Genomic DNA, 27,694 nt, shown 5'->3' on the forward strand with positions numbered 1-27,694 from the left:
AAGATTGAGTCTTTTCCAGTAAAGAAAAGATAAAATGGCGTCAATGTTGCTTAGTCGACAGCTTACCTGTTGCCTGCAGCAAAACTCCAGACTGCTGGTATTTGGTAAGTGTTTCCTTGCATTTTCCTGCTTTGTACTTGGTAAGTGTTTCCTTGCATTTTCCTGCTTTGTACTTGCTAAGTGTTAACTTTATGCTGGTGGACAGAATTCCAATTTGAACACTGCTGGTGTTTGTCCTGTAATGTTGAGTCTTTCAAAACTTGAGGAATATGATGTTCTGCATCTTAGATAATGGTGCAGTTGTAGTCCAAAGTGGACCACAATTGTAACCCAAAGTATATCTGATTTTTTTCATTTTTCAAACAAGAGTGTATCAAGTTAATAATTTGCCCTGTAAATATGCTAACTGAAGTAAAGCTCTTCAGCCTTGGAACTCTGCTTTTACTCTCTGGTACTACGTGGTGCAGAGATGAGACAATCATCCATCAAAATGAACTGGGTTTTCTCTTTGTGCTGTGTAGCACAACCTTGCCCATCTTCCCTTGTGAAGAGTTCTGTGTGACTGGCATGAAGATGTGACCCTCACTGGGGTTGTGTGTTTTTGCCTCAAGTGAGCTCTAGTGTGAAATGAAAACTTGCCACACAGCTCAACCTACTTCCTCCTAAGTGAGTGGCAAGTTTTGGCTTGGCCCTGACTTGAAATTTAGCATGTGTATATTAAATCTGCAGTCTCTGTAAAATAGATACAGAAACTAAATTCCTGTTGGCTGTGTTGGACAAAGTGGTGTGGAGTCTTAAGAACATCCACGTACTGTTACACTGAGTACATCCACGTACTGTTACAGTATGGCTGAATATGAATATGGCTTTTTTTGTGACTGAATAAATCTTAGTGTTTCTCCTGTCCTTCCACCCTCCTTCTGCAATGCCACTGTGCTCCTTCTGCCACTGCCAGGATAAACCAAGCACACCCTTCCACTTGCTCAGAAATTTAAACATCATTGATTTCCTTTTAAATAATACACTTCAGGGAGCAACTGACCTTTGACTAAAGAGCACCAAGTTGGGTGTTATAACTATTAGAAGATATTAGTGTTTCAGTGCAGGATGCATGTCTGTTTCTGGGAGTGATGCACTGATTGTCCACCCTGGGCAGGAGCAGGGAGCCTTGGGTCCATCGTGGGCAGTGGGAAGTGCTTGCAGCAAGCAGGCCTCATTAGCTGGCAGTCCTTTGAGCTAATCTGTCACCTCAGCATCACTTCATGCTCCCTGTCCCTCCCAGTGTCCTGTACAATTCCTGCTGCTTCCCAAGCGCAGAGGTGCAAGTGGGCAGTGGAGGGCAGGTGCCCAAACTCGTCTTCCTTTCTCACCATCAGTGAGGGAGTGTAGACCCCCATAGGAAAGGAAGGCAGTTCTGAGCTCCATTAATGCATCCTTGCTTCCAGGAAACTTCCAAGCCTGCTAAAATATTGAATCAAATAACAGAGGGCTTTGGCTGCAGGCTGTGTAAGGGACCAGTGGCCTTTGGGTCTGAACACTTGTGTGAGTGAGCAGAGATCAGGAACGGTGGAGCAAGAGGAGAGCCCCTGGCAGGAGGAGCTGTGTCCTGTGATGCTGCTGCCTCACAGAACAGGCAGGAGACTCTGGTGGCTGTAGCCAAAGCTGGAGCTGCAGGCCATTTCCCTGAGCCCCAGCCCAGGCTGCAGTGCTGCTGGGCTCTGTGGCTTTTAGGGAGGTGCTCAGGGTGACATCCAGGAGCTCTCTGCTCCAGAGTGCTCGCCTCCGAGGTATTTTTGAGCACTTGAGTTCAGAGCTTTACAGGCTAAAAAAGAGACTTACTTGTACATTACTCCCACAGAAATCCTGCAGTGCCATTTGGGCTGATACTTCTTTTTGTGGATAACGAAATGACAGGGTAGCCACGGGTTGATGGAGGTGGAGAGGAGGGAATAGATTGCCTCTTGGTGGGTCTTTGTGTCTGTAGGCTGTCATTTTCAGTTGTATGTGTGCATTAAGCAAATCTTCCTGTTCATCTTGAATCTACAGTAAATTTATTTACACAAAGAGATTTTTTTCATCCTTGACTATTTCTCTTGTTAGAAAATCTTTGTTATTTAACCACTGCACACTGTTCCCCTTACACAATGTTAAACCCTGTCAAGCAAACTAGAAATGGAAAATGGAAATCATTTAAGTTGATCAAAATGCAAAAGCTAAGCAAAACACGTGATAATAAGTAATAAATAATAAGCAATACCCGACTTAAATTTTACCCAAAAATGTGAAGCCTGTAAGTGTCATGCCCTTCTTGAAAAGAAGCCCTTAATCAGGTATGCTTTTGTTTTCCTTCTCTGTTTGATCTGCTTGATAGTTTGCCCTCAAAGTTAAAGTTCACTAGAATGTGAAGGGTGGCAGAATGACAATAGAGTGAGTAACTAACCTAATCTTCCTTTTACAAAGCCTCCTGCATTGTGCTCTCTGTGGGAATCAGCCAGGCAGGGCCAGGAGAGGCAGCTGCTGGTGGAGAATGAGGGTTTATCTTGGTGTTACATCTTACCTGAATTGAATTCTGTTGTTCCTATCAGCCTGGTGTGCTGCAAGTTGATCACAACCGGTAGTGTGCATATCAATGTTTATTCCCTTTGTGCCAGCTCTGCTTTTATCAGCTGAGCACTGCAGCAGGAAAGCTGTTCTGGCTCCATGCTTTGGGGGCAGGTGGTTGTTGGCTGGTAGGGCAGTCCCATAGCTATTAGGACAGGCTGGCACTCCAGAGATGTAGTTCAGTTTCCTGCTGATTACCCAAAGGGGTTGAATTTGTCTTTGAATCCTGCACTGAAAGCATGGCAGAAGGTCAGGCTGCTGCCTGAAGGTAGCATTAGTGCATGCCCATGCCCTTCTAGGATGCTGATCTGTTCTGCAGCTTCTGCAGCCCCCCCAGGCAATTTGCTTATTGCTGGACTGACCTTACCTTTAAAACTTTTTTTCTAATATTTAGCCTAAGTTTCACAACAGGGAAAAAATCAAATCCTTACTATTTGTCCTGCCCTCAGAGGACCTGGAGGCTGGAATGTTTATTTTTTCTTTGCAGCAGCCTTTTACATGTTTGATAACTGTTACCTCCCACAAGACCTCATACTTTTTTCTCTGCTGAATACTGTTTGAATCTCTCCTCATAGGTCCAGTTTTTCTCCTCCAGAGTCTGTGCCCTTCCAGTGCAGTGCACTAAGTAGACTAGCACTTGTTTGCTGTCTCTCTGGAGAGGATAATAATGTTTAGCACCTGGGTGCACTGCAGTAAAGTCTGAGAGATGTTCATACTAGTTATTGACTTATCCCCATCACAGTTACCACAAAGAGGCTGGAAAGCCATGAGAATGATTTATTCTCAGTCACACTTTTGTCTCCAGTATTGATCCTTGCAAAGACATTTTACTTTTTTTATTTGGTTTGTACATTAAAAGCCTCCCTAAGGAAATCAGAGAGAACAGCCTGGATTTGTGTGAGGGATGTATGGCAGAAGCAGAGAACAATCCCCTTCTTGGGATTGTAGAGGTCAGCTTGAGGTCAGTTTCAGCTGAAGCCCTGGAATCTTGAGTGCAACCTCTCCTGCTGGACTGAGGAACCTTTACTTTTCTGTCTGATCACACGCTTTCACAAAAAGCTGAGCTATATAAAAACAATCATATAAATAAAACCTGTTGTTGTAAGCAAGCTCTGCTACAAGGCAAAGTCTGAGCTGGGACTGCTGTTCTCGGTTCCTTGAGTGAATGTGATACTCCTGTCCAGTTTTCTTGTTCCTTCTGTGCCACAAAGGCTGGCTGTAGCAGTGCTGGCTGTTTTCCCACCTGGGTGTTCCTTGTGGTTGGTTGCTCACCTCCAGAGGTGCCCTGATGAGCTCTGTAGCTGTTGAGCTGTTGGAAGAGAGAGGATGTTACAACTGGTTCAGATCACAAGAACTACAAGAGCAGTGGTTGGATGGACCTGTAACTCTCCTGAGGAGCTGATTTGGGATTGTGCTGGGATGGTGAAGGGGAACTTCTCTTGTTCTTTCTTCCAGGAGTTTCCACTTCTTTATGGCCTGTGTGGTATTAGTTTTTTCTTTCATCTTTGGAGAATCCAAAGCGTGTATGTGGGAGTGCTGAAACACAGACAATCTCATGTGGAAGAGCTTCTGATCTTGCAGCATAAGCACTCTGTAAATAGCAATCTCACTTTTCACAATGTTATGCAATAGTGATGTTCATTTCCCAAACATCTCTAGCTAGCCTGGCCTTTTGCCATTCCCTTTCAAGATCTGTTAGTAACAGATTCTACTTGTAACACATAAAGAGGACTCAGAGGAAATCACAGTCCTCCTACTTCTGGCTGTCAGGGCCTCCATGCTCTAAAAATTCTGTCTGGAAGGTGGTTTGATCGACGCTGTGGAGGGGAAGTTCAGGGCATGCAAGGGGGGTTGCCTGTCTGCACGTGCACAGGGCAGCAGTGGTGTGGCACATGGCATGTGCCCCCCTGGGCACTGCAGAGCTGCCCCTCTGCAGCCCTTCACAGCCAGACTCTTGTGTTTGAGAGCTCTGCTTATGCCAGCATGGGCTTTCATTCCTTTTCCTTTTCCTTGGAATTGTTCCTTCTCTTCATTGCACCCATGTCCTTTCAGTGCCTCCACTGGAGTTTCCCCCAGTTGCACACTCAGGAACTGTGTTAATGTGAGTGTTGTTTTTGGTCAGACACATGAGAGGTTCAAGCTCTTTCTAGCCCTGCCTTGATTGCAGCTCTGTTATAAGAGATCAGCACTCAGCACAGACCTGCCAGCAGTGGTGCTCTTTGTGACTACCAGCATCCCCAAATTAGCAGGGTGCACTTATATTAATTATGTTGCTATAGCAATGTGGCACTTTGTTAAAATTGCTGACTGGTCCCCTGGAGAGCAAGGGGGGCAGCGTGGGGAAGCAAAGTTGGGAAATGAGCTTTTCTGCCTGCTAGCATGTGATGACATCCTGCTGGATGAAAAGGAAGGATGTGATAATTTGGTGATGTTTTTGAAGTGTTCAGAAAGATTATGTGTGATGAGAGATTTGAGAAGTCTGCAAGAAGAGTAGAATTTAACTTATTATGCCCACCTTCTTTAAATGGGATGGGTAGAAAATTCTGTGCAAATTGTTCAGCCTATGTGCTCTCTGAATGAGGTTCATTAACCTATGCTTGTGTTTTGACTTTTGCCATGATAAAAAAGAGATAGCTTTATCGGGAAAAACGGGTGCTGTTCTTGGTCATGTCAGCTAAATGTAATTTAAGAGCTTTGGTAATGCTTCTTTAGAGAAGGACACTTGGTCAGAGCCCATTAGCTCTACACATTTGGAACATGAGAACTGAGGTTATGTCATTTGCTCCTGTTCTTAAGTTAATATAACACAAAATCCCCTTTTTCTAAGGTAGTTTGTTCAGATGCCAACAGAAACTCAAGGGATTACCTTTTATTGCAAAGTTAATGCTGTTAGTTAGGAACCAGCCACCAGGGATTCTCAATTCTTGAAAATACCTTGCTTGGTCATTGTGACAATCTCAGTTTTTACCTGTCCCTTTTCTACTGTCTTTTTGGGAGGCAAAAACCCAGTCCAGGCCTGTAAATGTCTAAAACTCCCAAATATCCAGTTGGAGTAGCCTGAATTACATTGTGTCTTGTATCTTCAGGGTTTCTATTGCAAGGTAAATTGATATTAAAAAGTCAAACAGTAAAAATTTGGGCTGAGTTGCAAAGCTCATTGAGTACCTTCAAGATAGAAATGCCAGCTGAGCAGAGCCTGCTGCAGTTTCCCAGGGGATGAAGCACTACAGTGAGTGACCTGATTTATTTGCATTTTCTTGCACCATTAGGAGACTGGTGCTGATGCTGGGGCTGGGGGGAAGCAAGGGAGACAGAGCATGGCCTGAAATCCTCCTCCAGGCTAAACAAAGCAGGTATTGATGCAGCCATCCATCACCCTGTCCAAGTGCCTGGAAAAGCCTTTACAGGAGAGCAGCCACGTCCCAGAGCTGTGCTGTGAGCAGGGCCACAGGCCCTGGAGAGCAGGAGGCAGCACCCGTGTCCTGCTGTTCTCGGAGAATGCAGAACAAAGCATTGCAGGGGGTGTGGAGAGGGGAGCGCCAGAAAGCCGGGAGTGCCCAGGCAGGGGTGCCCAGGCTGCCTTTGGCAGGGCTCTGACCCCCTCTGAGCCTTTGGAGAGTGGCCTGAGCTCCTGTTTGGCCTGCAGAGCAAGGGCAGTGGTGAGGCTGGGAATGAGGAAATGGGCTGTAAAGGGAGCAGGGCTGGGGCCATACCCTGTGCTCAGAAAACTGCTGCCCTCAGCTGAGCTGCAGTTCTCAGCTACTCCAAACTGCTGGGCTGCTTTGCCTTTGTCACCACAAGGCTTTGGACACATCCCTGAGCACCAAGGGAGCATTGTGCTGCAAAAGTCTTGGGCCATATGGCAGTAAGAGAGGCTGAGTCTGTGCTGTGCAGGTGCCCTTAGCCAGGAGAGCTCCCTGTGTGTCAGTGCTGTGGCTGGCCCAGCCTGGCTGTGCCCCCAGCATCCCCTGGCTGTGCCAATAGTCACCTTTTGATCTTTTACAAGCAGTAGCTTTTCCCCCCTCAGTGGAGCAGTTGCCGTGCAGTCTCCAGTTTACATGAATGTTAAACAGAATGACACAAAAATGGTGTTGCTGTAACAAAACCTATTAATAGCTTTGCAGAGAGGCACTGACACATCTGACTTAAAGCTGGGGAGAATGATCATCTTTGCAGACTAAGTTTTCCCAGGATGAGCAGTGACTTTAAGTACTCAAAGATGCTTTCAAAGGGCGGTGATTTTCCAAATAGTTTCTTGAAATCAAGCTTGCTTGAGCTATCCCAGCTTGGGCTGACACAAGCTGAGGCAAATATCTCGAGTCACTGTTGGAAATTTTGGCTGAATGGCTGTGCTCGAAGCACTGCCGAGCAGTATCACAGGATACCTTCTGCTTTCCTTGATAAATATTTGGTTTATTTAACAACTGTTACTTCCAAACACAAGACATTTTCAGTACAATCCTGGAAGAGAGCTCTGGCAGTGAGAGGTGGGTATGGATGGAAGTGGTGCTGTCAGGCTTTCTGGTGGCAGTGCTGCACCCCAGGGATTTCCCTGTGTTTGACTGCTGACCTGGCTGCCCAGGCATCTCCCTCCCTGCACCTCTGCCAAACTGGGGTGCAGTTTATTGGTTTAGCACCTGGCAGCATGGCCCTGGCACAGCAGGATGTGGTGAGTGGCACCTTCAGACCCCGCTGCTCCAAGTGCCCAGGCAAGAGCTGGTGCTGCCTGACTTGCCATGCTGAGCCTGGGTCTGAGCTGCAGCTGGTGACAAGGAGAGCTAAGGATCTTAATTTTGGGCCATCCAGATTACACCAGCTTAAAAATGTCTATCACAGATATTAAAAAAGTTATGCCCTCTTCTTTCAGGTCTGAGTGTGGTTCCCCCAAGTTAAGAGTATTAAGATCAGTTTGTTGTTGATACTGTGCTGGGTAGAGGTTTGCAGATGCTCCATGACAAAAATGTAATTGCCAAGAATGTTGGTTTAGTTCAATATGTAACCAGAGCAAGCTCATTGTCTCTGCTGGTCACCTTGGTAGAGCTTTGGTGTCTGTATTTCCTTTTTTTGCAAATGTACAATCCCCATATTATTCCATGATACCCTTAATGGAATGTGTACATATTTGGAATACATGCTTACCAGAACTGTCTCTGTCATATGAAGTTTGCCTAAATTCTGTGTTTTGAAACAGTTATTTCAGAAAGGGAAGCAGAGCCTGTTACTGGTAAAGCACAGGAGATTTTTGCCTTTTGTTTTCATTAAGGTGTCACGTTTATTATGATACCATACACACGTGGATAAAAACCAGCAAGATCAGAAGGAAAACTGGCAATGACTGGGACTCAGATTCAGAGCTGCACTGCAGGATGTTGGTTTATGTGAGACAAGGCCATTTACTTTCCTGAGACAAATCTTTCCCAAAGAGTGTTCTTTGGGCTATTGAAAAGCATCATACTGGATTTTTCCTGTGGACTCCATCAGGCTTTTTGGTTATTACTGGTAGTTGTCCATCTCTCTGTGTAGGAGTGGGGAATTTATGGCAAAAGCTTGCACAGGGCATAATGGACAGACTCAACAAAAGAGATGGAAAGAGATGTGCTCTCAATCCTCCTGTGCTTTACAGGAAGATTTGCCTCTTTCTCTGGGGGTGCCTTGTGATTTCCCTTGGGATTTTTTGTTTGTTGTTTTTTTTTTAATGCCACCTCACTGGTATGAGTTTTATTTTAAGACTGGTCAAAGATGAGGTACATAGTTCACTTCAGACAGCTGAATGTAATTGGTCTCATCTGTCAAGTGTTTTCAGTTAGGCAAAGTATGGATGTATCTTCTAAAAGGAGAGCACAGAAAATATGGTCTGTACTCAGGTTTTTATTATTTCTTACAGGACACAGGTATATCAGTCAAGCTGCAGCTAAAATTGACGTGGATTTTGATTATGATGGACCTCTGATGAAGACAGAAGTTCCTGGACCACGATCTAGAGTAAGTTTCCAAAGTATAGTAACTTGTTTTTTTTATATTTAGCTGTGTTTAACTTGCTGGAAAACAGATTAATTTTAAACCTTAAATCTGCTATGAATAAATATAATTCCATAAGTCTATGTCCACTTTTATCAGGAAGTTGAGAATGAGAAGCTCATTAATAAAATGCCCCTCTCTGAGAGGCAGATCTGAATCTCAACTACCGAGTTCCCATATAATAATAATAATTATTCCCACAGAATAATTCAAAGCAAAAGAGCATCATTTTAATAAAACATCTGATCAGGCTTGGTCACTTGTCCTCCTGCTGAAATAGAAACTTTTCATTATATGAAATAATGCTTAGGTTTTGAAATGAAGCAAGAGTTTGAATTTGCTGGATATTGGCAGAGTCAGCATTTGTGCACATGGTGGGTTTTGATTTTCGTGAGGTTTTTTTGTTGTTTTTAGCAAAACGGAGCTGTCTTTCTAGAACCAATGTACCAGTATCCCTTCTGTGTGACTCTGGCTTCTCTTATTTTCTGATTTCTCTCTTGTTTTCTCAGTTCAGTTGGTCAATATAGAAGAGGCAGCTTTCCCTTTTTGGAGATTTACAGTTAAACTGTGTTTGCAGCCCGTTTAGCTCTGCATGCCACAGGTCATAGTTTTGACTGTAATATTTGCGAGATGCACCATGAAAGTTCCTGTGGCAGGTAGAGTTGCCTGGTAAGCACACAGGACTACAAAGTTTGCATATGATTTATGGGATCATATAAAAGAAATAAACATTCTCCATCAGTATTTGCCAATTACACACCTGAGACTATGCCATTTGTTTTTCTCAGGAATTAATGAAGAAGCTGAATGGCATTCAGGTAATTTGTCAAGTTTTCTATTTTTTGGGGGGTGTTAACACTTTGATTACTTTGATTTCAGAACTTGTTTTAAAATCCTGGTTTGTATGTTAGTGCCACAGAGAAAGGTGAAACACTGACTCAGGGTTTCCACTCTGAGTACGTTATGTGTGGTTTATATATGCATTTGAATAAAATCTTTTGTAGTATATTTTGAATACTTCAGGATCATTTTGCTAGCATCAGGGATTTTTCTTTCAACATATGTGTTTAAACTGTGTGTGTCTAAAGAAAAGCTTCAGAGTGGTTACAGAGTGGCCAGTGAAAAAGAGGTATATTATGGTTTGAGTTTAAAAGTATGTCAGCCTAAGTACATATTGCCTTCCTAAGATGAGCAATTTCTCCATGTCTGTGCTTCATTTCTGTAGAAAAGGTAAAGACTTACCCTTTTAACAGTTATTATAAAAATAGCTGTACAGATATTCCCATGCAGTGAATATAATGTGCTTTTTTATCCTAGCACTAGATATTTTTATCAGATTTGGCTGTATAACCATTAGTTGCACCTTCCTACATACTGCCACTTTTGAAAGCACTAATTGTTTTTTTCCTTGAAGAATGCAGAAGCTGTGCACTTCTTTTGCAATTATGAAGAGAGCCGAGGGAATTACCTCGTAGATGTAGATGGCAATCGTATGTTGGATCTCTACTCTCAGATTTCTTCCATCCCAATAGGTAGGAGACAGTTGTACCAAAATGCTTTGTTTTGTCCTCAACCTGTCATTTTCTTATCTCAGGCACCACCAGGGAAATTGGTTGATTAATTTTAAAAAATGGAAGTGTCATAATGAACACCTTGTTCTGGTCAGGGACAGCTCACTGCTGTGTACTGTGTAGTGGTGGGTTTGGATAGCTGGAGGGACTACAAATTCTATACCTAAAGCTCTCTCAAAGTGCATAGTGGTGCCAGGAAGAGCGCTAGTATTAATCTCAATTTGAATGTGCAAGTTTCACAATTCAGGTTGTGTTTTTTTGGCTTGGATCTGTGACTTTGTGATTCTGTAACAGTATGTTACTATTTTAAACATTAATAAGCATAATGTGGACATTTTAACATGAAATTATATGTTTTAGTTAATATTTCTATTTCAAAATAAGTGGGGGGAAAAAAAAATGAGTGAGCCATGTGGACTGCAGCAGGATGAAAGAAGCCCAGCACTGAGTTGTGGTGCTGACTGAAAGCAAAGGTGGCAGCTCATTTGTCTGGGGGAGCAGGCACAGGGCCTGGCAAGTGCCTGGGAGAGTCAGCTGATTGCTTTGAGAAGCCTTGCAAGCAGAAGCAGGGCAGAAATGTGAGCCCCAACTGCAGGGCATACAGGTTTCAGTGGAGTTCAGTTCAGTCCAGTTCGTGTGCTCCTCATCCGTGGTTCCTCTCAGCTGCTCAAAAAAACACTACTGCAGAAGCAAAAAGAGCAGAAGTGCTGGGGTAATTTAAAAGGTAGATCTTGTGCTATGTATAGAAATTGTGATGACTCAGAATCATCCCTACAGGCCTCCTTTCCTGGGAAACAGAATTTGATGATGTTCAGGTTGTTACCAAACTTCTGGCATCTAAGACCTTGTGATTGCTATGGGTGTTCACTTACCCCAGCCTTCTTTGCAGCCAATGCTGTTGCTGCCCTGTAGCACTCAGTGAAATCATTCCTGAACCCTGCAATGTCGGTAGCTTCTTTCCTCCAACACAAGCTCTCACTGCTTTGTATCTTTCAGGCTTCACTGAGATAATTTGGCTTCTGTTCATGTGGAAATAGGGGTGAGACCCAGGAGCACAATGCTTGGATACCAGTGAGCTTGGATTTTAGGTTCTAGGACAGGAGATGCATTTACATGGCTTCCCATTCTTCACACAAGAAATTGATTTGGAGAAACAAGTCTCAGTCATGTAGTCAAATGCACACTCCAAAGTATGAAAGTCAGTGCATGCTCCAAAAGAATGAAACAGTACAGACAGTGCACTGAGGCTTTCTGACCTTCTGGTACTGGATGGTGCAAGCATACCTCTTTTAATACAGTTTTGTGTATAAAATATTGAAGTATTATGGAGCAAATATTTTCTTAATGGACAGGGGCTCTGCAATTTGCTTTCTCTGGTTGGTTAAAACTGGTGACATAGGACAAGATTCCACTGCTGTGACTGATCTAAGCCATGTAGTTCCTCCTTCTCATGTGGCAATGCCCTCCCAAGGACAAGCTGGGTTTTATCCTAGGGAACACATTCCTCAGTCCCAAAGGAGCTACAGTACAGTGTTTCTTGAACATTCTCAAATAATGGCTCTAAAATGTGCAGCAACAAAGAGTAAATGGAAATTTCGTACTTACAGGCTGACCTAAGTCCAGCACATAACATTAATTTAAGCGTTTCAGTTGTACTGAATGACAAGATTATCTGAAGCTGCCCAGGTTACTAATAATGTCCCTCTTGGTGAAGAGGTAGGGCCTGGACTGGGAGAGCAAAACAAGATCACAAGGTGCTTGTTAGTCATCTGTGCTTATCTCTCTGCAAGTAAATCCAATAAAACCTTTCATTAATCTGTCAGGACTCCCCAAGATTTAATAATGATCTGTTACACTAGAATATATGTATCAGCAGAGGTTGAGAAGTAATAAGTGCCTGTGTGGAGAGATAAGAAATAAAGTATAAAAAACGTCTAGGCAAAGATGCTCTAGGCTGTCTCTTGCTGAAAAACAAAAATTGATATAGTTTTTTACCACACTTTTAAGGGCAGTTGTTGCACAGCTGTCCTTTCATCCTACATCTATTCTGTCTAACAGAGTTAGAAACCCCATGGAGCCAATTGCAAGAAGGATGTTATTGACATGTTTGCCAGCAAACATCCTGGAATAGCAAATGAAACAATGTGTTTTTCAGTGCTGGAAAGGTCTGTTTTGTTTGGGGAGATGCAGAGAGGTGTAGTTTGACGTTATTGACAGCAGCCTGCTGCTCAGTTCAAAGGATTCTTTAGGCTTTCTCCATCTCATTATTTTAGCAGGCGCTAGTTGTTTTTCCTTTTGCAGACAGGCACGTTCATGAGCCTGGAGGACATGTACGTTCCTGTCACGCTGATCCAGACACCAGCAAGAGAGATGGAGCAGGTGCCCTTCCTTAGAGCCAGCTCTGGGAGCAGATTTGTAACGCTGCAAACCCTTGTGCTGGTCATGGCACCAAAATGAGTTAGTGCCTGTTTGCCATGCCAGCCTGGAGCTGTTTGACTTGTCTACCACGTTATGTAATGGTTATTCAAGCATTTACTTCTTCCTGGTGTTAGTTCCTACCTGTGAACCCACATGCCAGCTCAGCTCCTGTCACACAGCCCGACCTGTCACAGCAGCTGGGCTTTCAGGATCCCCTCCTGTCACATTCACATTCTCTGGAAAAATCCCTTTGCCTGGGATTTTTCTCCTGGGAAGCTGAGAAGCGTCAGAAAAAAGGAGAACAATTCTTATCTCATTTGCTTCTCCTGTGTTGTGCTCCTTTGGAATGTGTTTGGAGATTGTTCACCCACAGGTGATTGTTTCATTGGGTTCTTCTGTGAGTTGTTTTCACTCTTTGGCCAATCAGTGCCAAGCTGTGTCAGGGCTCTGGAGAGAGTCACGAGTTTTCATTATTATCTTTTTAGCCTTCTGTAAGTATCTTTTCTGTATTCTTTAGTATAGTTTAGTATAGTATTCTTTAATATACTATAGTATAATAAAGTAATAAATTTGCCTTCTGAGAACATGGAGTCAGATGCATCATTCCTCCCTGCCACGGAGTGCCCTGAAAATACAATAGTCTCCTCCTTCACTGGGGCCCCTCTGAGGAGGCACAAGGATGAGGAAGTGCTAGGAGGAAGACCAGACCCTTTGGCCTGAAGTGAAGAGAACAGGAGAGGAATTCTGTGTGGGTGCAAAAGGGTAAATCAGGGGTGGCAGAGGTTTGTGTTATGTAGGAGAATGGTATCTCTGATACAATGGCATTTACATGTGGGAACAGCAGCGACAGGATTGCAAGTTCTTACAGGCAGCACCAGAGCTGATCCTTGAGCTTTCTGAGCAACAGTAGCTGTGCTTTGGAGATTTCTAAAACACTAGATTTACTCTCAAAGGGGCTCTCAGTGGCAGCCACAGGTGCAGTTCTCAAGGACACAGCTCTCAATGTGTCATTCCCTCTAGCTGAACAGCTCTTCCCATCACAGCAGACGCCATGCAGATTTAGTTGTTCTGTGTCCCAAATAGCCACTATTATTATCTTCATAAAAATTTTAACAGATTTATCAGCATGACATGCTGCTAAAACAATATGGATATTCATTTGTTTTCAGCTAAAATATTCAAAACTGAATTTATAATTGTTTTGTTAACACAGTCTCCTAATGCTCCATTGCTCAAACAGGATAATCAGGGCTGTTGTCATTCCACTGGAATGGGGATTCAGAAGCACAATAAGCTTTTGTAACAAAATTACCATTGTCTGACTTCTTGAGCAGTAGGGAAGATGAGGTTTCCAACTGTTTCTAAAAGGAAATTTAAAAGATGATGTTAATCTCTGGCATTGGTATTTCATACATTAGAGATCAGGCTTAAAATGAAATTTCTGGCCTCCTTTGAAGATTATTTTTCTTAACACCAGATAAATTGGTTTTGCCTGTAAGCAAGCAAGTTATCCTTGAGACTACCAATGGGTATAAATTAAGCACCTCCAATGTGTTCAAACTGAAGCTTAGTTTCTTGGTAAGAAGGATAAACTGTTGCATCTTTTTCCAAGAAAACTTTGTCAAAGTGAGGAAATGGGTGTGCCACAGCTCCCAACAGCAGTGCTGTGCTGTGCCTTGCACCCAGACAGGCTGCTGAGGCACAAAGAGCCCAGAGGTTTCTCCTTCTTCAAAAGAAGTCCCATTATTAGTTAAAAATATACAAGTTACACATAAACAGTCAAGCATGAAGTTATGGTTATTCTCTAGATTATGCTTTGCATTACTTCATTGAAACCAGATAAAAAGAACTGCTTTCTTTCTTTCTTTGTTCTTTTTAATTAGGTTACAGCCATCCCTCTCTGATAAAGCTTTTACAGCAGCCACAGAACCTGGTAAGTGAATTAGAACATGAAGGACGTGAAGGAGTTCTCTCTCTCCTTGGTGTGGGCTTTCTCTTTTTAACTTAGACTGATAGTGAATGCTAATGATTCAATTTAATGTATGATAGGATCTGCTTGCTTTACTTCCCACTAGATGAAAAGAGCTTTGTAGTGTTTAAGAAAACACCAAAACCTCTGGGAAGTTTTACAAAAAATAAACATTTGGGTGTTGCAAGCACCTGATATATTTGCAGCCACATTTAAATCCTAGTTCAAACTTACTGTCTCAAATTAATATTATTAATAATGTTTTCTGAAGATTTTTTGAGCCTGAAAGCAAGCCAAAAACCTTGAGAGATAATACAATATCTTGGACATGGTGCCCTACATTTGGAATGCTGTGAGAAGTTTAGGGGTTTTTTTGAAGTTGGGGATAATGGCTGATTCCCAGCTCCTAAGTGCACTCCAGCAGGGCAAAGAAATTTGAGTTCCCTGAGCTGATTTCCTTTATGGAGTACTCATGTCTTCAGGTGAGAAATTCTGCCTTTCCCAGGACTAAAATACCTCAAGTTGTTAAAAAAAAGCAAACAAAAAAACCCAAACAAACAAAAAAACCCAAACCACAACCCACCAAAAAACAAACAAACAAACAAAAAACCAATAAAAAACAGGACTAGAAATGCTGGAGTTATCAAAGGCAGATCTGAATATTTTTTAAAGACCAATATTTATGAATACTTACATTAACTCATAAAGATGATTTCTGAGAATAATATCTTCACTATAATGCGTCAGTAGGCAAGGCCAAATTTAAAAAACAAACAAACAAAAATCCCCAAACCAATTTAAAACATCAAAAAGCCCAGTTGCTGGTGGCAGTTGCTGATTTGCCCACTGGGGAAGGGCAGTGACACCCCTGGGAGCCTGCAGTGGAGAAACTCCTCCAAAGTCCCACATGAGTGGCACAACTTCCATTAGTGTTGGCAAAGGGGTTGGTGTTTTCCTGGAGGGACTTTTCATTTGGTTTGTAATGCTCCACACACCCTCTCTACCAGCTATAAACACAGAATGTGCGTCTGTTTATTTGAGTCCACAGCAGCTTGATGTCAGTGGTCTATTTTTCTCAGTTCTGGGTATCTCATTAACTACAAAAGAAAAATACTCTTTTCTGCTTAATGGCAAATGTTGTCAATTGACTGTGACAACCCATAATCAAATTCACCACAAATTTGTGCTCTTCACTTTTGAACGTGATATGAAAATTTACTTCTGAACTGAGATAAAAAGTCAAGTGCCATTTCTCGTAGCTACTGAACAAACACTTTGTGTTAACCTGTCATTAACATCCTTGCTTAGCTTTTCTTTTAAGCTTGAGTCTGTTGTAACAGTGTTTTGGAAGTGAGACACTTAAACAATTTACAAAGTCCTAGCACATCCAGTGTTCTGTCTTGTGTGATACTTGGTTTTCCCTAGGAATCCTGATGAAATGTCCTTACAGGTGCAGTGTGACCACTTACAGCCCTTGCTGTGCCTCACACCTCTTGGAATGAATATTTGTCTTGAGGAGAAGGACTGAAGGATGCTGATAAATGTGCAAGCCTGAGCTGCACTGAAAATATGAGTGTTTGGGAGGAGGTTGTGTGTCCCCTCTGGAGACCCATTGAGACTTATCAAAGCTCAGCCTTTAATTTCAGCCATTACTTGTTCAACAAGAAAAGCAACAAACAAAAGAAAAGGGCAAATAAAGCTGCTTGGCAGTTGGCAAATTTATTGAGCTTGTCCTTCTCTGAGAAAATTTAATTTAAAATAAAGAGTAGCACGGTATGAATCAAATAAGATTACCCACAAAGACCAAGAGCAGCAATGAATCGATTTTAATCCATGACACAATTTAAATTAATTGCATAAATGTGACATTCATCTCCATTAGTGCACCAGGGAGGCTGAGGGGCTTTTTCCACAGCTGCTCCTTAGAAACCCCTGTGTGGGCTGCAGGCTGCTGTTCCCTGACACCAAAATGACCTTTCCCAAAGGTGGGAATCCTGATGTGGCCAGTTCCCAGCCCCACTGACACTGGAAGGGACCTCAGGTGGTGTCTTGGCCAACCTCCTGCCCCAAGCTGGGTGGCTGTGAGATAAGACCAGGGTACTCAGGGTTTTATCTGGGACCTTGAAGACCTCCAGAAAAACAGCCTGTTTCACTGCTTCACTGTTCTCTTCCTGCAAAACCTTTTCCCTGTACCCACGTCAGTACTTCTCATGCTTTGATCCATGCCCATGGCTTCTCATCTTCCACTGAAGAGCCTGGAGCCTGGCTCCACCTTCCAGTGTTCCAAAGTGGTCTGTCTTGAAGCTCACTAAGGATGAAAATGCTGCTGTCCTAACTACATTTAGCTTCTCAAACTGAAAGCAAGTCATAAAGATTTTAAAGCATATTTCCTGTGTGTAAGGAAAATGGAGATTGAGCAGCTAAAATGGCAATACTGAAGAGGAAATGTCAGTGTGAGTTAGCATGCATCTTTCCTAAGGTGTCCTGCAAGAATAAAGTAGTAAGGATTAGACAGAAAAATATATGTAAGGCAGGAATAGTAATCTCTACCTTAAAACTACTTGTGCCATGATACAGATTTCTGCCTGGTAATTATAATTAGAATAAAATGGAACTGCTTTGATATCAACACATTTTCCATGTGATAGTAAGACCTAACAATTCCTCTTGCTTTGTCTTTCTAGAGCACTTTTATCAACAGACCTGCCCTAGGGATTTTACCTCCAGAGAACTTTACAGAAAAACTGGAGGAGTCTTTGCTATCAGTAAGTTTGAGATACCTGTGGACTGATCATCATTATTATCACCACTGTATTATCATTTTGCACTATAATTGCATTCAGTGTTTCAAGAACAATTTTCTGTCTTTGCTGACAGGTGGCTCCTAAGGGTTTGTCACAGGTGGTGACCATGTCTTGTGGATCCTGCTCTAATGAAAATGCCTTTAAAGCAATATTCATGTGGTACAGAGTAAGTAAAACATTAAGGTATTTTTGTAGGTTTACATGTAGAAATGAGTACTTACTCATAATCAGAATTGTTATTGCAAAGCAAGTTGAGGCTTGGAGGTTGTCTTGCTCATTATGTTGTTTATATTCTATAATTATTATAAAATCTTTATTAAAACCTCTTTGTCTGAGCTTTTACTTTATATTGACACAAGTTTAGAAGTTATAAAGTAAAGGAAATAAAGAAAATGCAAATGGTAGTCAGCATGTAAAAGCTACAGATAGGTATTCCTTGACTCCAGTCCTGAATACCAGCATTCCTGGTTTGTGGTTCAGCCATAAATGCCTTGGTTACAACTACAGACACTCATGTTGGGTTGTTTGTGGTTTTTTTGCAGAACAAGGAGAGGGGCCATAATAATGTCACAAAAGAAGAACTGGAATCTTGCATGATTAACCAGGTAACATTTGTTTTTTTACCACATCTACAGATGTACCAATGGTTTGGGCTTGGAAGGGAAGATTGGGAGGAAAAGCTTGGTTTGCTACATGTGAAGTGGAATCTGGGCTTTGTACATTTAGGAAATAGTGAAATAGAGACTGCTCCCCACAAAGATCAGGGAGTCATCAGGAAGGCAGGGGGTGCAGCACAGGGGAGCCCAGCACAGCCTCCTCACTGAGCCCCCGCAGCCCCAGCCACCCCATAAGCGTGTGCTCCTAATTTGTGCACAGAGGGGGTCCGTGCTGAAGCTCAGCCCTGCCTGAGCTCCGCTGTGCAGTGATGTCAGGCCACAGCAGCCACACCACGGGTTCGTCCCTGTTAACTCGGGGCTCTGCGAGCTGGGGCAGGGCTGGGCTGACCAGCGTACTTGCTGAAGGGGAGGCTGTAACAATTGGTGGTGCCTGATGGAAGAGGAGCTCAGGGGGCAGTGGGGGGGATGTTTTCCCCTGGCTGACCCCACTGTGTGCTCTGCTTGCAGCCCCCTGGCTGCCCTGACTACGCCATGCTCTCCTTCATGGGTGGCTTCCACGGCAGGACCCTGGGTAAGCTGTCCCTTGTCCCCCCTCGCCCCTCAGCTCAGTGTGCTTGTCCTTACACACGCAGTACCAGTGGAGAAGCTGTAGGTTCATTAAGGTTTGCCTCGGAAGCCCCACCAGCACTGGAATGGTTGAGTGACAGTAGGAATTGATTTTATGGTTTTTGAAAATTTCTTTTCAGACAGGCTCTTATCTTCATTCTGAATTTGTAGTTTCCTGTCTGTACTCATGAAAATCTAACTCCTGGGGTAAAATCACCACAAACATGCTGTCACTCACTTTTACTGGTTTATATCAGCTCCATCCCTGTTCTAAGCATGTTACCTGAGAGTGCTGTAACTGTGAGCTTTGTGTCTTTGGAGGGATGAGACCCACCTTGTCTGAGCAACTCGTTCAGACTGACAGAGGTTCTCCTGCTCTTCTGGAACAGAGTATGTGGAATCTGATGCTTAAGATCTAGAGCAATCCATTTAGGCCTGACTAAATCCAATTACCCAGCATTTCAGAAGACAGTAAAAACACAGAGCAGTTAAGAGAATTCTACAGTGAGGCCATTTTTCACCTCTTGGTGGCTTTTCTTCTTGTATTGGTCCTAGATGGGTATTATTTTAATTTTTCCCTCTCTGGGCTTAGGTTGCTTAGCTACAACTCACTCTAAAGCAATTCACAAACTGGACATTCCCTCACTGGACTGGCCTATTGCTCCATTTCCAAGGCTAAAGTATCCCCTGGAAGACTTTGTGAAAGAGAATCAACAGGAAGAAGCCCGTTGTTTAGAGGAGGTAAAAAATTCCCTGGCAGCTTTCTGTTGTTTTTGATTTGAAATAATGAATAGTGTTGGTAGGATTAGTGCTTTTCACTAAAAGAATGTTTTCAGGGATTGGAACAGCCTGTGATTGGAGCAGCATTCACTGTTGTTTACAGTCAGACCTTTCTCCCTGCCAGCTCACTGGGAATTCAGGGCTGCATGAGTGACCCCAAAGTGAAATTTCACCCTCAGAACTTGGTTGTATCACAGTGAGCTCACCTGCCAGCTCTTGCCAAAGGGCCATGGGCTGAGAGAGAGCACAGTGTGGGTGACTGTGGATAACCCTCTCTGCAGAGAGGACCTCTAAGAGTATTTCAGCCTTTCCAGCTTCTCCATGGCAGCTTGTGGTGTAAAGCTCAGATTGTGCAGAGATGGACCTGCCAGACCACTTAGCCAAACCTGCCTCCCTTCAGAGAGCACAGCACAGCAAGTGGCCTCCCTGGGGTTGCCCCAGGGTGGCTTTGGTGGGAGGAGTGCAATGCTGGATGCCATTATTTTAGAAACAAACAAATAAACCAAAAAGGCAAACGTTTTCTTAGCAAGTCTGTGCTGGGCTTACTGGCCCCCTTTGGAAACCATTGCTTTGCACAGCCTGCAGGGGCTGTGGCCCTGAGGGCTGTGAGAGAGATTTCAAGCACAAACATGCCATTAATTGCAGCAACTGGCACTAGGAGGTTAATGAGAATTATCTGTCAGCCCCTTACAACAGTATTTTTGTACTATTTAATCTGATTAATTTTAATATATCTGAAGTGGGTGACTGGAAAAAGTGAATTTTCCAGATTACCTTTTCTAATGCATTAGCAGAGTTTTGGTTTCTGACACAAAATCTATCCCCTTCCATATCACTGAGATGGAATGACAGCAGTGGCCCAGTGAGCTGCAGTGGTGCTCAGCACACTGCCAGCTGAACTTGGCTAGAGCTTTCACAACACTGTGGATAACACTGCAGCTAGTTACAGTGTGATTAGGACATGGTTTAAACCCATTCAGGAACAAGAAGGCAGCAGTACATGCTGGAGGAACCACTTGTTAATCTTTCGTGCCTCCTGGTACCTTTATAGCCAGGAATGTCCATGCAAAGTTGAAGTTCTGATGAGATTTCATCTAGCTGAGAGGAAATGTACAAATGTTCTGGAAGGAGGATGTGCCATAAGTGCTTGATTTGCAGGTGGAAGACCTGATTGTAAAGTACAGGAAAAAGAAGAAGATTGTGGCTGGGATCATTGTGGAACCAATCCAGTCAGAGGGTGGGGACAATCACGCTTCAGATGACTTCTTCAGAAAGCTGCGAGATATTGCCAGAAAGGTAAGAAAACATTTCTCTGGGCACTCAGGGGTAGCTAAAAGATGCACCCACACAATGTGGGTGTCTCCAGAGGCTTTGCCGTGCCCCAGGCTCTTGGAGGGTTTCACAGGCCTCCTTAGCAGCAGTCAGGGTAGGTATGTACACATAGCAGCAATCCCTCTCTTCCATTTGATTCACACTAATGGTTTCCTCAGTCCAATAAATAATCTTCTAATTTTAAAGTTAGAGAGAAATTACTCTGATTCATTAGCTATGAATTCTGCAGGTGTGTTCTTTAAATGATCATGCTTGTTGTTTGAGGAGGTTCTGCTTCTGAACAAGCAAGCTGTGAAAAGTATAAATGTTTAATGACATGTTTTTAATTGAAAAAAAAAAAAAAGCTGAAACACAGCTTGGGTCCAGCCACAGTGCTGATGTTCCAATAAAGCAATGAAAAGGACAGATGTCTTGATATTTGGAATGTAAAGTTACCTATTTAGAAGCTATGACCCCCAGTAATATTTACTCCATGCTTTTTTTCACCCTCAAAATATCTGTGTGCTGAAGAGATGCTGCCAAAAGTACTTACCCATTGTTTTTAAATACAGAATTATGATACAGCTTGCTCTCCCTATCACAAAGTTTGGACAAAATAGTCCTTCACATAAAAAACCCACACTGCCAGCTCACAAGTAGCTCTTTCAGCAGAGCTGTCTGAAAAGGCAGCTTTTCAAGCCCCCTAAAACGACCAGCTCATGCTGCTGGTACTGCCTCTGTGCCACATAATGCCCAGCTCTGACTGGGGGCAGAGACTTCGTATTTCCAACAAACAAAGCCCCTAGAAATGACACTCTGCTTCCCTCAGGGGCTTTGAAAATGCCACTTCTGCTCCTCTAGTTTTCAGGTATCCTCTAGAAATGCTCAAGACTATATAAAAACATGTACCTGATGAGTATGGGTAGAAAACAAGTTTCTAGTGCCTTCCTGAAAAAAGAGCTGAAATTTTAATTATGAAATCTGACACGAGTGGCATTAGTGGAGGGGTTGAGGAGGGGAGTGAAGGGAGAGGAAGGAGGGGTTGATGCCTTGTGTTGATGTGTTCACTAAGGGAGGTGTTTCTGCTTTGGGAAGGAGGGCTCACACTCCCTGCTCCTCACGTGTCTCTGCAGCATGGCTGTGCTTTCCTGGTGGACGAGGTGCAGACGGGAGGCGGCTGCACAGGAAAGTTCTGGGCACACGAGCACTGGGGCCTGGATGACCCAGCTGATGTGGTAACATTCAGTAAGAAGATGATGACAGGAGGATTTTTCCACAAAGAGGAGTTCAGGCCAAACGCGGTAAGATTTTTAATGAAACCTGGACTCTGTGCTGGTTGGTGACCCCCTGAGGAGTGACTGTGACACCCAAGGAAGGGACAAGGTTTCCTCCAGCAGTGCAGCTTCAGCTGGATGGGGCTGCTGTTTCACAGAAACTTGCTGTGTGCTCACACAACAGTTGTCGGCACCTCTTCACTTTTATTCCAGTTGTTGTCAGTCACCAAGGTCATAAAGCTGGTGGGGGGGAGAGGAGAACTGGGTTAAGCCTAATGGAATAATCCTTCAGTACAAAATCCAGCCACAAACTGACACCTTCTCCTGTAGGGCAACTTGGGAATTTCAGAGTTTGTATGTCAGCATTACAAATTCTGTCAGCAAAATTTCTTCTTTGCACTAATGACATTTTAGATGTAATAAATGAAAAGTCATATTAAGGGGAAGAACATAAAGCTTGCTGTAAAGCCTGTATAGATGATGCTGATTTCCTGTTATCAGTAGCTGTGTTTCAATGAGACATCAGAGTAGCAAGGCAGAGTGCACTAAATGAGAAGCATGAAGTGATCACCCTGTGTTTCAGCTCAGCAATGGGATTTTGCTTTACAAATGAATAAGGGTGGTTGGTGAGATTAGTGCATGCTTTTTCATACACCATGTTTGCACTGCCAGTGTGATGACTTGCTTTTCTTAATTTATAGTGATTTGCTTGTTAACATGTTCCACAACTCTTTTTCCACTCTTTCCCAAGCCCTACCGGATTTTTAACACCTGGCTTGGAGATCCATCCAAGAACCTTATGCTCGCTGAAGTCATTAAGGTTATTAAAACAGAGGACCTTCTAAACAATGCAACCCATGCTGGGAAAGCACTGCTGACTGGGCTGCTGGATTTGCAGGTAAACATCTGGAAGGATTGTGGATAAGGAGAAATTGGTGCTGAAGCAGGATCTGACCTGATCCAGTTTAAACACTTGGGCTGAGGAGATAGAACTGGGGTCTAGACCATTATAGTAACTTCAACACAGGCCTGAATAACTGTCCCATTTGGAAATATTGAAGTAAACTTTCTTTCACTGACTTAAAAATGCTGGGTTTATATAGCTTTATCCAATATAAAGGGTGATCCCCAAAATATCTGTAGGTATGTACCGCAGCTAATTAAATTATTTTGCTGGAAGGTTTTGTTACTGTAAGCAGCTGGTATTTCTTTGTCCTAAAGTTCTTTTCAAAGGAAGGTCCTTGCATATTTTGTTCCAATTCTGCTGGGCTGTTGAAATAAGCAAATTGTATCTTTCCCTCCCTTGTTTAAGGGAAATTCCTTACAGCTTCTACTGTGGAGCTCTACAGACAGGCATTTAAAGATAGGCTTGCAGGTGCTCACCTCCCAAAGGCATTTTATATATATATATATATATATATATATATGATTGCTCTTCCAAAAGATGGGGACTGTGATTAAGAATAAGTGATGCAGATACTACTGGCAAGTGTCTCAGTGCAGGGGAAGAATGAGCTGGTTTCCAGCCCCAGTGCAGATGGTTTATGCTCAGGTTTTCCTGGAGTCCACTGTAGATGCAAATAAGGTGTGTTATGCTCGTTCCAAAGAATATTTTACTTGACCCAGCTCATGGGTGAGACTCATTCTCCCTCCCTGCTGTGTGTGGGGCTCTGCAGGCTGAGCAGAGCACCATGTGAGCGTCGCTGCACTCCAGCGGAGCGAGGAGGCAGCAGGGTTCCCTCCCACCTGGCAGAGCCAGCCTTGCCACCAGGTGCCCTCTGCTGCAGCACCTGCCATGTGCCTGTCTCTCCTCTCTCTGCAGGCTCGTTACCCCCATCTCATCAGCCGAGTGAGAGGAAGAGGAACATTCTGTTCGTTTGACACTCCAAATGATGCAACTAGAAACAAGTTAATTACAATAGCCAGAAACAAAGGTAAGAAACTCTGTGTTTGTGAATGAGCTTCATGTGTAGGTAATGCTTCACATTTTCCTTTTCATATCATGCATGAGTATTTCAATATTAGAGGACAGTAGTGAAATGACAAAGTTGGATTTAGACTTTTCTGGAAATGTTGTCAGAGACCTCTAAGCAGTCTGTTGCACGGTGTGTACATTTACCAGCCTCTGCAGGTCTGAGGTTACTGGAAGAGATCTTTGTAGGGGATGAGTTTTTGTGACATCAGGTTCAGAGTCCTCTGGAGTGACTTTAGGTGCCCATGGACATGGCTTACTTCTAGAAACAGGAAAGTTAGAAGCAAGTCAGTGTCACTCAGGAAGACACAGAGAGAACAATGAGTCTTATAAATACACAATTCCTATACCTAGGAACACCTAATGATTAAATACAAGTGCCTAAAGTCAGTGTCACTCAGGAAAACACAGAGAGAAGAACGATGAGTTTTATAAATACACAATTCCTATACCTAGGAACACCTAATGATTAAATACAAGTGCCTAAAATGAGCACAGATCTACAGTGACATCCCTCTTTTCCCACAGAACTGTTAACTGCAGACAGGCCCAGGTATCCAGAGGGGAACCTTGGGATCCACATGTAAAATTCTCTTTGGATTTAACTGTGTGGGTCCTGTGTTTGCTGCTGTCTGTTTTTGCTGTTACTCCTATCTTTTGAAAGAAGCAGGCAGGGTGCATCTAAACTGTGGTGAAACCGAACTTCTATAGTGTAAAAGACTCATTTTTTGTTCTTGGAAACTATGTCAGCAAGGAAAGCAGGCAAGTGGTTTGTTTCATGGTAAACCAAGGTTCTGCTTTGAGGCATGGTAAGCTCAACTTAGTAATCCGGGTTTTCATTCAAACATTTAAAAGAATTTATTTTGGGCTAAAAAGTGCATTTAAAACACTGCAGGGAGAGGTTTGCAGGCACTGAGACATTTTAATTTCTTGTCATTAAAAACAAATTAGTTTAAAAACCAATGCAAAGAAACCTCCTGTGTCTTGTTGTGGCACCAGGACACTTGACCAGGAGAGTACTGCAGCTCTGAAATCTCAGATGCTGTTTGAGCTCTGTGCTGGATGGATTCTTTCCATTGCTGTCAGGATGAGTCCCAAAGCTCCAAGTGTTTTCTAGAAGAGCTCCAGGCAACCACAGTGTCCTTCTAAGCTGCAGTGAAGCTTGAGGCCATTCACACCACAATGTGCTGTATCATGGTGTGGCTAGCAGGATTTGGGGAGCTTCTGTTGGCCCTCCACAGTGAGGGTATCCCCGTTCAGAGACCTGAATTTTTCTGGATATTTGGCAAAGATGGAAATGACTAGAGGACCTATTCTGTTCTGTTTCAGGTGTTGTCCTGGGGGGCTGTGGAGACAGATCCATCCGTTTTCGTCCCACGCTGATCTTCAAGGACCACCACGCGCACCTCTTCCTGAACATTTTCAGTGACATCTTAGCAAACTTCAAGTAAAAAGCAGTTCCCTTGCACTGAACAGCTGATTATGAAATTAGTTTGCATTAATTCATGTCTTCTCTACTTACAAGATAAGTGTAAAGTCATAAACTGAGGTTTGTGTTCTGTCTGTAATCCTGCCCAAGGCAAGCTGCTCCACGCGCACGCGCCCCAGGCAGAGCATTGGCACTGGTCACCAGCAGGTACATGCAGCTGTCCCTCACTGTGCATCCCTAGAGCCTCCCTCTTCTGGCCTGGGCCATGGTAACTGCAGAGTCCTCCCTGCAGCCACGTCCCTGACTCTGCACTGTCTGAGCATCCAGAAGCTCAGAACGAGCGTGGCCAAACACTCGGAGCCACACGGCTGCCACACAGGGTGCCGTTCTCCAACGGCAGCTGGAATCCAATCAGTGTTCCAAGGAAAGCTCTGCTTTCCACCACTGCCAAGCACAGTATTTGTATTACAGAGTAATTTCCAGCTTTATTCCCTCGAGTACAGGCATCTGCCACACCAACTGCATCAGGGCAGCTCTGCCCAGCCTGCACTCACTGCTTCACGGGGCACTGGTGCCCTCAGCCACACCGACAGCGCTGCAAGTGGCACTGAAGCCCTTGTCCTTTTGTCCTCATCATGGATGGGTTTTAAAACTTTTGACTTCTCTTACAAGCAGACTTGTACAGAGAAAACTCTACCCTGAAGTATGTAATCTGCAAAGCTTAGAGAACCATGCAAAGCACATTCTTCCACTTCTGCCAGCAGTCTAGAACGATTCCAGATTATTTTACCATTTGCCCAGAACACACAATAGCCATTAATTTATCTATAACTTCTACACAAATACTTGAGGTATTTTGTAAAACTAAAGCAGAAATGCCATTATCTGGTATCAGAGCCACTACAGTGAAGTGAAGGCCTAGTCCTGACTGCACATTTATAATGCAAAGTTAATTCTATTTTTGTTCTAATAGTATATTCTAAGTCATTGATATTTCAGAGATCTTCTAGAAAGCCACAGGATCAAAAAATGTGTCAACAGTTCATTAATTTGTTTTTCTTCAGAGAATTGTTTTGGATGTCTCTTTACTGTTTGCTGAAGGCTGACTTGAACTAGATCTGGTGCCTTTCTTTTTCTTTTTTTTTGGTGAGCATCTGGATTTTGTTTACTAAGTTTAACTTTTTGTTGTGCACCAAAAAACAGGGACCACAATGGACTTTTACAGTTGCCCTTTCAGGACCTGACCACAATTTTTAAGTGCATAGTAAGAAACAGAGAAGTTAAAAGATTTACATGTTTAATACAGCTACCAAAATGTGAAAAGGTTCCTTACCTGCTTTGAGAAGTGTTAATCATGGTTTTCCCATTTTAAAGTACTGCTATTGGGAAACTCAAGCACAGTCACTTCTGCCAGCTTAAACCCAGTGGGATTTCTGTAAACATCTGCAGAAAGCAGAATTCTGGTGCCAGCTGGGCAGAACCTGAGCAGGTTTTTGAACAGAGGTTGTAGAAATCTGGGGAAAGGACTGGTAAAAATTGGTGTTCAACAAAACTTCATTGTCATCGCTGTCCTCGTAAGCGTGTTATCAGCAAAAGGAAAGTCAAACCAAGAACTGGATTTGACAGCATTTTGGGAATTAGTTTGTTCAACATATCAGTGCAGTAGTTTTAGTGAATGTCTCTAGCAAGTCTTGTACTTTTACAGAAGCAAAGGTCCAGTAATTTGAAGTCTTACCACATCTTCACTTTTATTATGACTACTCTAGGTGTTTTTATAATTTTTACTGACACTCAGTAACTGTATAATTGTGTACAACATGTTGATGAAATCGTTAGAGAATACATAGAAAGCACTGCAGCTGAAGCATATAAAGTTAATATTGTTTACAGCATACTGTAGACAGTGCCAAATAAATGTTTAAACAAATACTTAAGTACACTTCATGGTGTAACTAGTAACTGTACACAGATTCATAACAAATGACATCAATCATGTGTAATCAATATTCTTAAATAAAATATTTATAATTGAGCTTCTCCAGGACTCTTCATTTTACACACAGTGCATGCCTGAACTGAACCATTAGTGCATTATTAAATACATTCTGATGAAGATAAACCTCCAAGAAATGCAGTATACCTGTACAACCCACTGTATTTTGCTGCTATGATATTTACACCAAGGAACATTTGCATTTCTTCTGATATTGCTGTGCTACACAGTGTCAGCCAAAATTTAAACTCACAGAACCCCATTAGGAAAAGTTAAACATGAGAAATAGTAATTCAGGGTTATCCTGTGCACTTAAATGGCAATTTACTTA

At 43.0% G+C, this 27,694-nt stretch overlaps 1 protein-coding gene across 1 annotated transcript; it reads left to right on the forward strand.

Annotated features, from left to right (window-relative positions):
• On the forward strand, positions 1 to 27,402 carry ABAT (4-aminobutyrate aminotransferase). The gene is made up of 15 exons (XM_041401437.1): positions 1 to 104; positions 8,486 to 8,583; positions 9,408 to 9,437; positions 10,034 to 10,151; positions 14,492 to 14,541; positions 17,262 to 17,342; positions 17,455 to 17,547; positions 17,924 to 17,986; positions 18,506 to 18,569; positions 19,197 to 19,345; positions 20,543 to 20,680; positions 21,829 to 21,996; positions 22,721 to 22,867; positions 23,792 to 23,903; positions 25,271 to 27,402. Exons 1-15 carry the CDS (start codon positions 35 to 37, stop codon positions 25,390 to 25,392), a joined length of 1,503 nt encoding a protein of 500 aa, XP_041257371.1. The 5' UTR covers positions 1 to 34; the 3' UTR covers positions 25,393 to 27,402.
• The last annotated feature ends 292 nt before the right edge of the window (positions 27,403 to 27,694 follow it).

The sequence above is a fragment of the Onychostruthus taczanowskii genome, unplaced genomic scaffold (assembly GCF_017590055.1).
Source record: "Onychostruthus taczanowskii isolate IOZ18803 unplaced genomic scaffold, ASM1759005v1 scaffold19, whole genome shotgun sequence".
Classification (NCBI taxonomy): Eukaryota; Metazoa; Chordata; class Aves; order Passeriformes; family Passeridae; genus Onychostruthus; species Onychostruthus taczanowskii.

Excerpts from the sequence above, each read along its gene's own strand:
- ABAT (XM_041401437.1), top strand. The coding sequence starts at position 35 with ATGGCGTCAATGTTGCTTAGTCGACAGCTTACCTGTTGCCTGCAGCAA. Across the intron at positions 8,584-9,407 it reads TTCCTGGACCACGATCTAGA|GAATTAATGAAGAAGCTGAA; the intron begins GTAAGTTTCCAA and ends TGTTTTTCTCAG. Across the intron at positions 21,997-22,720 it reads AGGAGTTCAGGCCAAACGCG|CCCTACCGGATTTTTAACAC; the intron begins GTAAGATTTTTA and ends CTCTTTCCCAAG.